The 12,603-nt window shown below is 38.7% G+C and overlaps 1 protein-coding gene across 2 annotated transcripts in view; it reads right to left on the reverse strand.

Moving 5' to 3' along the window:
* Positions 1–12,603, reverse strand: part of CCDC88C (coiled-coil domain containing 88C) — a 101,989-nt gene that overhangs the window by 5,071 nt on the left and 84,315 nt on the right. For both annotated transcript variants that reach the window (XM_080396687.1, XM_080396688.1), the window contains exons 21-28: positions 10,682–10,825; positions 8,999–9,185; positions 8,623–8,768; positions 7,094–7,183; positions 6,020–6,261; positions 1,934–2,116; positions 1,461–1,529; positions 595–663 (exon numbers count right to left, since the gene is read on the reverse strand). In XM_080396687.1, the coding sequence (XP_080252813.1) occupies positions 595–663; positions 1,461–1,529; positions 1,934–2,116; positions 6,020–6,261; positions 7,094–7,183; positions 8,623–8,768; positions 8,999–9,185; positions 10,682–10,825 (1,130 nt within the window). The remainder of the gene's footprint in view (positions 1–594; positions 664–1,460; positions 1,530–1,933; positions 2,117–6,019; positions 6,262–7,093; positions 7,184–8,622; positions 8,769–8,998; positions 9,186–10,681; positions 10,826–12,603) is intronic.

The raw sequence follows: 12,603 nt of genomic DNA on the forward strand, positions 1-12,603 counted from the left end.
GAAAAATCAGGACTAGTAAATGTCTTACAATACATACTTTGGGCCCCTGTGATAAACAAGCACAACTACTTGTCCAAAGGACAGGAATAACACAGATAGTAAAGGGGTCTTTACTACCTCTGTGCCACTAGAAGATCTCCCAGTCTTGGCCGTGTGTGATCTGAGAGCCAGCAACTGCCAGTAGGAAAGCTGAAAATGGGCTTTTCCACATCCTTCAAGGATGCACAATTTCAGCAAAAGCAAGCCTCCAGTGTATAGCGATTCCATACACAAGTTGTGCACAGAGTAAGAACAGCAGAGACCTGTTGTTGTAAAAGAAGTCTAAAAGTGGCCTGATAGTTCCCACAATACGATGCCAGTCAGACTGAAGCAAAACTAGATTGCGTGTCTTAAAAGCTACCCCTTGCCAGAATCAATCTTAGAAAAATACTTCTTGCCAGCAGTTTTGATTCCCAAGACAGCTATATCCAGATTGCATAACAGTTACAATTTCAAAACAGTCTTCAAATTTTACTGGATGGAAAATAGCATTTTGCACACAGTTACATGGAATTTCACTTCCTGTTCGTCAGAATTCAGCTGTAAAAGCTTTACCTTTCAAATTGAGTGGTGAACTACTGCTGGAAGCGTTTCTACTGCTCTCCAAACTGTTTGGCCTGGACACTGAAAAACACAAAACAAGCACTGAACAAACGGATCTCAAGTACCTCTGATTCTCTAAAAGACTTGGCTACAGTCTGCCTTCTGAAAATAGGACGGGTGCAACTAAGTCACTTTGGAAACGTTAACAATGCAATATATACATGATGCCAAAGTCTGTACAGAGTAGAAGCCATTTTCATTTTTCAAGTCAAATTGTTCAGGATCCATCTTCTCTCTCTCACTCGTTTTTTGCACAAAGTATATGTTCTGGGTTTTGCTTTTACAGCAACTATAAACAAAGAAATGTAAATACTGAAGAAGTTCAACCACAGGTTGCTGTCTCTTTCTCTGTTTCTTTGGAAGGAGCAGGCAACCATCCTGCAAATTAAGTTTTCCACAAATCTCTTAGCAGGTAGTGCTGCTGCTGCACCAGTGTTCCTACCATGCAGGCACACCCCCAACCCTGAATGGCTTTTTTATTGCCGATTCAATCCCTTCAGGAAGGAATTGAACATTGTCCAGAAAAATCAGCAACAAATCTGTAGGACATGCATTAAAGGGTCTGTTTATGGGCCAAGGCAAGTCATCTCAACATCAGCATTGGTTTTGAAAATTGATTTTGGGAAAACGTCCATTAAAAGTTTCTCAACAGAAAAATAGAAGTACTTAGACCCACATTCCGAAAATGGTGTTGCATTACTACATCTCATTCTATCACGTTCATTTAACTAAAATGCTCCAGGACAGTTCAAGTGGACAAAATGAAATAAGTCTTAATGTTTAGAAGTTTAGAGCATTCATACATGCTACAAGCTTACCATGCTGTCTGGTGCTTGCAAACTCCACCTCAGGGGACTGTTCACATAGATTATCTTCTGAATTATAGCCTGAAAAGACCATAAAACTTAAAAGGCAGTATTAAACACAGGAAGGTTAATCCCTCAGGTCAGTCTCCAATGCATTCTAGCAGCGTAGAAGACTGAGGTGATCAAGAGGGTTTTATAAAGCCAATACTAGAAGATGAGCCATCTTCTAACCTCTGCTGTGAACCACTGGGCAGGGAACCCCAGAAAAACTGACATCCAAATGTGTTCTATTGAATTGATGACATTACAAGAGTAAGAAAACCCTGTACCTGATCAATTAAACTATTAAGCAGATAAAGTAGAAGTGAAAATACTAGTGCTCTGGTTTGTACTTGAATGCCACTAGAAGCCATGTTTCAGCTAAGCAGGAACTATGAATTAGCCTGACTTGTACCAACAGCTGGTATATCAAATGCACTGCATACCTTTTGGTCTGCTCTGGAGCCTGGAGACAGGGGTGGAAGTGTGCAGATGAATAGCTGAGGTCGAGTAAGTCCTGGGACCCAGCTCCACACAGCAGTGTTTTGTTGCAGAGTCTGCTGAGATTTCAACATTATCATTGCTGCCTCCATGATGGGAATTCCTCTTTTGCTTCAGGTCCATTAGCACTGGGGAGGAAAGAAGTAAATAAATATGAGTCAATGGAAAATAGCACTGGGAGATTTGTGTTTATCAGCCCATACAAACATGACAAGCAGGCACAAAGAAACCGCACAATAGAGGCACTAGTTTTGCAAGCTTTTCCATAAACAGTCCAGTACTGGATAGGAAATTTCTGCCACCAGTTTTTCAATCATGTGTGCTCTCTCTGCAGAGTGTGGAAGTGACAAGGGCTGCCTAGCGCTAGTGGGAGGGTTGATATTATACATGCAACAATTACCATGAAAGGAGGAAGAAAAGGAGCAAAGACATGAATGCAGAAAAGATAAGGGAGGTGTGACATTCCTGTAACATTATTCCTTGCAGGTACATTTTATAAGCAATTACTTCAGTAATAAAATAGAATAAGGAAAGAGTGACAGGAGTCATGTTCTTATTCAAATAGAAATAATGCTGATTTGGAAATTATCTAGCATGATCCACACACTAAGCTAATTGCTTTCAGGTTTAGATCTTTCCTGTGGGTCAGTCTCTACAAGGTTAAAACTCTGCTGCTCCTATGATGTTCTAGTGAAATGATTTTTAAGTGGAATTCCTGGTATCTTAGCATGAGAACAACAAAAACTACCTGCTAGAATACTATTTAGATTCAGAAAGCTGAAGACATCTTTCCTATTGATGGGGTAGGTTAATTAATTTCTTGTAATGCAGATGTAACACTTTAAGGCACACATAAAATAGAGCAAAATTTAAAGAATTTACTATAGGAAACACACTCTTAATGAGACAAGATTCTAGTTTTCTATATATTTCTATGAAGTACCTGTTAACTAATAGTAAATCAATGCTAAAAACACAGCAGAGTGCAGTGGTCAAAGTTAACAACTTACAGAGACAATGGACAGACAGTTAGTTTAAAGCACAGAGCAGCAGCAAAGTTGTATCAGAGAAATGGACCAAGTTGCTGTCATCCTAGATGATTCCTGGAAGCTGACTTCAGAAACAATGCTTTCTCTCCCACAGTCTGTGTGGACTCCATAGCACAGAGTTGGCACTTTCTCCCAGGTTTATCGCATCCTGTAGGGGCAATTACTGGCTAAAACTTGGCATGCAAATCTGTATTTCCAATTGACTTTATAGATGCACACCTTCCACAGATGCCAGAATTATCAACTGCCCTGGAGACAAACATTCTTTACAAATCCCAAAATGGGCAGCAACAGACTGCTGTGCCAGTGTCCCTGGTTGTGCCACAGAGGGTCACTTCTCAGAGGGAAAAGAGAGATGAGATGTTTTGGCCTCTCTGCTGAGCTCCCCGTAGCATGCTGCCTGTGCTCCACACATTTCTCTAACACAGAGTGGGGACTGGACTCGGAGGTTCATTTCAGAAGCCTCCAGGTCATGGCTATCAGACAATAAGAATACTGGGCAATGGATCCATGATGAAGGTTATTCCCAATCTTACTTTCTTCTTTCAAAAAAGTTCTTTCAAAATTGAAGCAGCAAAAATTGAAACTGCAGCTCAATTAGAGATGAATTTTCATAGATGGAAGCATAAAACCTTGATAAACAGCAGGTTTGAATGCAAATGTCAAGACGCTTTGCGGAGAATAATTTTCCCAGTAGCTTCCAATCTACATTCAAAGCTAGACTATATAAAAGCAGAAAAAGATGCTAAAACCCCTGCCATTTTTAGCATTTAGGGGCACAGAATACTGAAAAAAATCTCCAGGATTTGAGTCTGCTTATACATTAGATTTATATTTTAGGAGGAGTACAGCCTTGTAGAAAGCATAGCAACAGCAAATCAGTTCAACATTTTAACTGGACACGATGCAAGTATGTGATTGCAAGAAAATATCGAAGCACACAGCAACTTCACTTACTTACAACAGCACCACAGCCAATATACATACGCAAACTGTATGCCATGAGGTCCCCTAAAAATGTGCTGCATTGAAGATATGATCCACAGTGTGCAATAGTGATTCATCTTCTACAGAAAAACTTAAGTCCATGTTCACTAATCTGTGCTTGTATTTAGAGTATTGTAAAGACATGCTGAGTGTTTCTATGAAGGTGTGTGTTCTTTTAAGGCACGTGTGGTTTGGGGGTTTTGTGTTGTTTTTTTTTTTTTTTTTTTTTTCAATATTTTTCAGAAATAAATGAAGATAAATGCTAAAGAGAAGGTGTTAGAAATATCCCAATTCCGGGAAAGAAAGAGGTTCATTAGGAGAGGATGGGATGTCGGAAGAAGACCAGAACCGGAGCCGATTAGAGAGAGACTGATGATTCGATGGAGACTTAGGAGACTTTTCTTTATCCTTGACTTTGCTTCTCAAAAAGGCAATCTTTCTGCGCTGCGCAGCTAAATTGTTATCACCCAGGTATCCCAAAAAGAAGAAGAAAAAAAAAAGTAAAAAACCCCTTATAAATAAAACTTAAACTTGTCTTAAAACAGATTAAAGACTACACAACCAGTAAAATAACAAAAAAGGCTCAACAAAGACTAACACATATATTCAGAGGACTGATTAATGCATAGTTAATAATAGTTAATCTGACTCAGATTAATGCATAGATTAACACATATACATAAAATAAAAGCAAGTCCATTAAGAAATTACCGTTAAATCACCCAGAATGCTTTACTTAAAGTAAAATCAAATAGGTTACTTGGTGATAATATACTCAAATTTCCTAGGTGTCTTCTAGGCTTTAATACTGATGCTCATCATCTCAACATAAGAATATAACATATATTTCATATGACATCAGAAAGAATGAAGCCCCAGAGACTTTCTGTTATCTCTGGCACTCCCAAGCCCAAATTCCCAGGTTGAACTCTGGATGCACCTTAAATACTTAACATATCCTGGAATCACATGGATGATCTGAGACATGCATTTTTATTTTAAGTGAATCAACCACTTTGAAGAATCAGAATAGAGAAAAGGAAATAGAATAGAAACCCCAATCAAAACAAAAACTTTAGCCAGACACTTGCAGCAGTTTATAGCAACAGTTCTACTGCCCCCAGTTGCTCCCCTTCCATTTCCCAAACTCCGCAGTGTGAAGACAGGAATTATTATGTAAGGATTAATTTAAAAACTGCTTCTTGAAAAGTACTCCTGTAGGACAACGATCTAATATAGAAGCTGACAGAAGTGATCTCAATAGGATAAGCAAAGCTTGAGATACTCTGTGGTCTTTAATAAAGGCAATGTATTTATTTTGAGGAGCTTTCTTTTAAATTTCCAATAATTAGGAACACCTGATTTACTGTATGAACTAACAAAAAAGTATCATTCCATCTTTCTTATGTTTGCATTAGTATTCAAAAAAATAATTTCATCATTTTACATTACAAAATTCTTAGTTTGATACAAAAACCAAAACACATCCTCCAAAATAATTAGATTACAATAAATTAGCATTTTCTATGTTATTTCTTTTGCATATGCGCCATCTCCTGGCAGTGGCTGCAAGACCAGCTATTAACCACTTGAAGAGCAGTTGCTAATGAACCCATATTATTTTACAGTCCAACTTTAAAATGCTTTGCTGCAAAAACCCAGTAAATGAAGTATTTACACCAGCTTACTCAGTAACATGCAATACATTCAGGTAAACCAAGAAACTCTATACAAAAGCTGAAGGGAGAAGCAGGTAAGAGGAACAAAACAAACCCAAACCAAGCCAAAACAAAACACCTCCAACCTTCTAGTTTATTCAGCTTTTTAGTTTAGTGGTTTTTTGCTTACTCAAACTTTTAGTTTACTAAAAAGGGGATATAAAGCATAATGAGATGGAGTATTAACATATCTTATATATTAAATATTTTTAAAACATTTTTTAATATTTTTCAAAAACACTGTTCAGCTCATTAATTGAGGCTGGGCATTCCTTACCTTTGTTTGAAGCTGCCCCAGGGTTTTCTTTCTCTTCCATAGAGTTTGACCCTTGAGAGATATTATCCTGAGTCTCCTGCCGATGTTTCAGTTTTTGGGAGGCAGATGGAGAGTTTACAGTCTCTGGGGATTCAGAATGCCATGGAGGGGTTTCTGCTGCTGGTTTCAACCGCTCCCTTGTAGTCTCCTTCTTTGGCTTGATTAGTTTAACTAAGGCTCTGGCTCCAATCCAGTGGTTTTTCCTGATAAAGCAGGTTTTGTGAATGGGATTCATAAAGCACTACAAGAAATGCTCCTTGAAGAAGTTTACAGCTGTGCTAAAGCCATCAAGCCATTCTACATTCTTACTTGTTCACTGTCACAAACTGGTTTGAAAGATGCGGCATGAATTTCAGAGCTTCAGATCCATTTCTCTCCCGAAGCCAAAATTATTTTACAGAAATGTTTCTTCAGCATAAGAAATGTGAGAAAGACAACCATTCCCTCTGCTAGAAATCTAAATTACACATATGGACTCACATAAGACACTTCAAGTGTGAAAAGCTCTACTACAGGAACAGACAGAGAAGGAATGAAATTAAAACTCTTTTAAAGATGAATCCCTCTCTTTGTTAAGGCTATCAGTCAGCACTGTGTGGTGGAAAGAGCTTGGCTCTTTTTTTTTTCTTTTGCTGTTCTTGATATATTTTTTAAAATCCCTTCTCTCTAACAGACTGCTTATCCCCTTTGAAAGAACAGCTCTGGAATCTCCTTCTGCTGCTTAGTCACCGTACTGGGGGTCCCTCCCCTCTGCCAGGAACAAGATGATATTCAACAGGGCAAAGTGAATTAATATTGTTTCAGATCCCATTATTAAAAGAGGACCCCACATGAAGTACTGTGCTCTATATTAACACAACCTACTGCAACACAACCCGCTTTTTCAGGGAATGGCTTGCTGTGTGAGAGTGAAGAGAGAGCAGAGATGACACTGTCCTTACTTCAGATGAAATTTCTATTATCTTCAGTTCTGGAGAGCCTTTTCTCACCCTCACAAATCTCTACATAGCAGAACCGAACCCATACAAGACTTACTTTTTTGGAGTAGGATCATAAAACTTGTACTGATCCATTATCTTCTCCTCAAGTTTTTCCTTGTGTCTCCTTAAGGCATTCAATTTATCACTGTAAGGGGAGAAAGGACATTCTGAACCATCTGTATGAAATGAAGCATAATCAAAAAATCAAAGACCAAAAGCCACCAAGAGAACAAAGAGACTGAAGTATCTTCCTATCGCATAACCTCCAGAATCCTACTGAACTTATTCACTGTCTCTTTAGAGAGAGTGCAAATGCAAAAAGCGTACCCAACTTGCTGATAGGTTATTTTTTTATGCCATAGCATGAAAAGTGAAAGAACAATAGATTGGTGCTAGATTACTCACTAATAACTCAGGCAGAGTTTGTTGGTGGGTGTTGAGATTAACCTTACTTCGTTTTTTTGAAAATTCGTTTGCTGATTGTTCAGTCTTATTCACAGATCACTGACAATTACTCAAGGTTATTACTTACATAGTTGAACTTCTTGTCTACATGATAACTGGGCATTTAATTCCTGTTTTGTTTACTCTGTTCTAACTAGAGAAATAAATAATGTTTGATTTTTTTAAGACTACTGTGGTGGTGGTCTCCTGTGAGCGCAGTGTCAAAGCATTCATGAGTGCCATGTACTCTTATTTTTTTTTTTTTTACTCCTCCTTTTGTTAACCTGCACAGCAGATGAAATCATCTTTCATTCAAGTAGCAGGTCTAATGTGCCTCCATCACAGAACTGCCAAGACACCTGGATAAATATGCCTAGAGTATATCTGAACTGTATTCAGCCAATTCTGGTAAACAATTTCTAACATTTCAACCATATAATCCAGCACTGAAATAAAACTCAGTCAGTAACTCCCACATTATCCTGAGGTGCTCAGACTTAAATTCTTGGGATTAAGAACACTTTTCTTACTTCTTTCACACCTATAAGAGAACTTCACTGCTGTGAGAACAGTGTTCTTTGTATATGTCCCATATGTTTAAACAGGGTATCTCACTTTAAGCAATGTCACCCTATGCATGGGGGATGCAGCTACAGATGTTGACACTTGCATGCTTAAAACCAACATAGAAGTATTTCTTAAAATGAAAATGACAAAAACTAGGAGTACTAATATATGCTATTCTTCAGGAATCTAAACATAGAATGATTCTCCTAAGACTAAATTTTTGTTGCAGCTCAGCTGTTTTCCAAGCTCTTCAGACATCTTTGAGAAGTACCGCTGGGTTTAGCATTCCATCTTTTGTAACTGAGTTCTCCACATGGGTTCATCTATGTCATTTAAAAAGAGCTGTGCTCATCCAGGTGTCTCCTGCACATTCCTTTGTGGTAAGGCAATGTGAAGAAATTTTGTAGCTTCTCCCCATTACATATACCTTCTCTTAAACATCCCCTTTTCTAGCCAGATATCAAGTAGACCTATCATTCCCCTGCCTGTCCTTCTACTCCTGACAGATGATTTGTATTCTGTTTGTCTAGATGACTTTTTTAGGTTTTACAGTTCAGATCTTTAGTTTCTTACATGTACTGTTTCTGTTCTTCGTGATACTGTTCCTTGTTCTCCATGTTCTGTTCCAGTAACATCTGATTCTGCTGGCTCAGCATCTGAATCTGACTCAGGAGATGATGGTTTTCTTCTTCCAGATTTCCCTTTAGACGGGACAGGAGCTATTAAACAAGATAAATTAATCTTTCCTCTGCATCTGGATTCTCTGGGAGTACACCATAATCAAGCTAACACAATGGCATAGCAACCAATTGATAAACTTCAAAGCACGCAGGGGTATTCTTACGATTGCATAGCTTGACCTTCTATATATAGTGTGCCAAAACCTTCACACACTGAATGCCAGCTCTCTAACAGGAACCCAGCAGTATACCAGTCTATAGCTACTCACCTCACAGTGGTTATCCAGCTTGGTCAGAGAGATATCCATGGACTGGTGCTGTTCTTTTAGCTCATCATAGCGAGCCTGCCAACGATTCAGCTCCAGCTGAGAGTTGTTCAAGGAAGTTTTCAGCTCCTTAGTGTGTGAATGCAGCCCTTCATACTCTGCCTTTAGCTGGTTGTGCAAGAAATTCACCCTGAAGACAAAGAAGCCAGCAGGCTTGTGAAGGACATTTCATAGAAAGTATCTCACGTTCAAAGACCACATCATCAGTGTGCAGCTATCACTAAATCAAACATTAAGTTCCAAAGACTAACTCCTAAAGATGTTTTTATTCTAAGCATATAATAAAATTTTATTAAGAAAGTAGTAATAGCTTTATAAAATATTTCAGATCTATAAAAGAACTAAAAGAAAAACAGATGGAACTTAAAACTGCTATTTCCTCAATGTGCAAGAAACACCATAAATTTCTGAGGCACAATGTATTTAGGAGCATTTGGCTATAAAGGCAGCTCTATTTTGCACAAATAAAGAACACTCACAGAATTTTTCCCCTGATGCATGAAATATGAGTATTAAAGTGCCCTGAACTGGAAACATTGTAATGCTGTAAGATGATTCCTTTAGAGCTTTTGGTAAATCTAAAACTGTCTACAAATCAGGAAGGCAAAACATTAAACAAGTAGATACATAAAAAAGATTAAGTTCCGTATTTGCCGACAGATCAGCTAAGCCTTATTCTGCCAGCATTGCAATCAACAGTTTTCAACGTCTTCCTTTGTCCCTGGAGAAACAGAGTTGAAAACAGCAAGCTTGAGAAAACCTTTGCAGAGCTCTGCAGTGTTCTAAAGTGTATTACTGGGACAGCATACGAAACTTTTGTGACTGAACTTAATGTGATTTTTAAATATGATTCAATCTGGTGTTGCTTTAACTTGGTACGTTGGCCTCTTATTTGTAACAGACTGTTTCTCAAAACGTCTTTGTAGTATGAACAGAGGCACTGAACTGGTTATAATGGAGAGCGCCCCAGCAGGGATACAGGTTTGGGTACATTTTACTGCTGCATTATGTAAAGTTCAGCTGCTAGCTCACAGAAGGGGTTAACACGAGTTAACAGTTACTCAGTGATCATATGAATCACTAAGCCCACTTCTAATAACAAGAATCAAGTCTCTTTCAAGTACTAACAAATAGCAGCTTTCTCTAGGCAGCAGAAAATAAACAGCAATAGTAACTCCTAGAACTAAATCATATTATGTGAAAAGCATAATATAATTCTCCTTAAGGAAAAAAAAATTAGTAGGAACCTTTTCACGCAACTCTAGAAGATATCTGGGCATTTTGAGCATTTGTAGTTCTACTTAAAGACAAGTGCTTGCAAACAACTCATTACAGAAAAACTTGTGAACTGAACCACATGTGGAAGCTTAGTTTGAATGTGCAAAAGTCCCAGGATCAGACCATGTTTGAAGCACTGAGTAACAGTTATTTCTTGACAGTGTCCATGAAGCTGATAATCTTAAATGAGTTAAACAAAATGATCAAATTAACAAGACAAATTGAGATAAATTAACAGACACGTTAATGAAGGTATTCTGGAGCTACAGTTAACACACCAAAACAATTGTGTGTTTTGCACAATTTACTTTTTGACGACATATACAGAATTTAGCAATGGAAGCATACCTGTCCAGTTCCTCCCTCAGCTTCTGATTTTCTCCAGTGGTTATTGCATTTGATCTCCTCTCCTGTTGCAAAACCTCTCTTTCAGTTTTTAAAACTATTTCCAACTCCTCCAGTTCTGCCTTGTGTTTCATTAAACTATTGTATCTGCAAAAAGAGGAGTAGCATACTCTTAGCTTTCATATAAACATTTTTCTTCCTTTAGTTCAAGATTTTTAATAGATAATACCACAATAACGAGAAAGAATATATTTTCCTGCCTGCTTAGTTTCATACACATTTGTGTGGTTAAATATCTACCAAGGCTGAAGAATTCCACACCATGCATGGGAATTCAGCTTAGTCTGTAAGTCAACAGGGAGGCTTTTAGAAAAAAAAAACCACAACATTTTTTAAGCAAAGAGATATGCAATTGCCAGAACCTGACTTCAATTCCAGATTCTGATCATTTGGTAAAGAGCATATGAGTCTCCAGAGTGAGTGGAAACTTGCACCATTAAACTGGAATCCCATTCACAAATAATTGTCAGTGGCAGGTTTCAAAAACCTGACTAGAAAGCAGCAGCCAAAAAGCACCAAGAAAGCAGTGGAATGAGCAACAGGTTATTAGACAACAACCTAATGCATATTAGGATATATGCATAGGTAATAGCATCCTGCATAGGTAATAATCTCCTGCATATTCCAGACAGATGACGAGGCTAATATCAGTGAGCTGACAGCAAAACATCTTTAAGCAGGGGCTGACCCACCTGCTTGAGTGGTTCTATTTTTTCACTAGTGAGAAGCCCAAGAGTAACACCAGTATTCATGTCCAGGCTTCCACTACCACTTGGTTTATACAATTTGTGCATGAATCATTCAGGGTGGGAAGACAGGCAGAGAGAGAGGGCAGGTGCCACCAACTGTGTCTTTAATTTCTATCTCTGGAATGCTAAAAAAAAACAGAGCTGTGGAACAATGCCCCTGATACTTGGAACAAGCATTGATTAGCCAAGCTCAGCCTCCCTGCATTTGGAAAATGCTGCAAAGAACAAGGTGGCTTGAGACCAGTTTGCAAAACAGCAAGCTGTTCTCAGAAGGCTTTTTTCTCTGGTGACCTCTGTCAGGTCTGTGCCCATACACACACACACACGCACGCAGAAGCCGCTGGGGACATTGGTGCAGTGAATGTCAGAAGTCATCAGCACATTTTTCTGTGACTGTGATAGAAGGGTATTGCCCTGAAATACCCCTGGGCAGGTACACCTGTGCCAGTCACAGAGAAATAGCCTTCCAAGCAAATGGAAAACAGCAACTAGGTGGGAGATGGAGCATTGCTTGAAAAAGCTAGTGAGAACAAAACATCATCTGTGACCCTCGTCCCAGCAGAGATGAATGCAGGGCAGTTACTCTGCAGTCATGAAAACTTCAAAACAAAAACAAAAGTAGCCAACAGCACCAACTACACTGACTCCTGCCAACTTGTTTTTCTCTCAGACTACCATTCCCTTCATCCCAGGGCCAAATTCCAGCCTGTCCCAAATTCCAGTCCATTGAAGGGCCAGTGCCACACAGAAAAGTACCTGTCTCCCAGACAAAAGCTGCTTTTTGCTATTCATTCCCAGTAACAACAGTGGAGTTTAATTAACTTTATTTATTTATCTTCTTCCTCCATTCAGCTCCAGGACATTTCAAATTCAATGTCCATAGAACAAATGGAAGAACCTGAAAGCAGAGGAAGGTTTCATATCCAGCTCCAAGAAGGATTTAAGACAGACTGTGTGCCAATCCAGAGCCTGAGAAGACAAACTCCACAGTCAGTCCCTTGGCAGAGATTACCATGGCTGCCTTTGCAGAAACTGTGCTGTGAATTCTTTCGCCATTTCTGTATGATAGGGCTACTCCATTTTTATCCAAGCCCTCTTTTTTTTTTTTTTTTTTTT

The sequence above is a fragment of the Falco punctatus genome (genome assembly GCF_963210335.1).
Source record: "Falco punctatus genome assembly, chromosome: 7".
NCBI lineage: Eukaryota > Metazoa > Chordata > Aves > Falconiformes > Falconidae > Falco > Falco punctatus.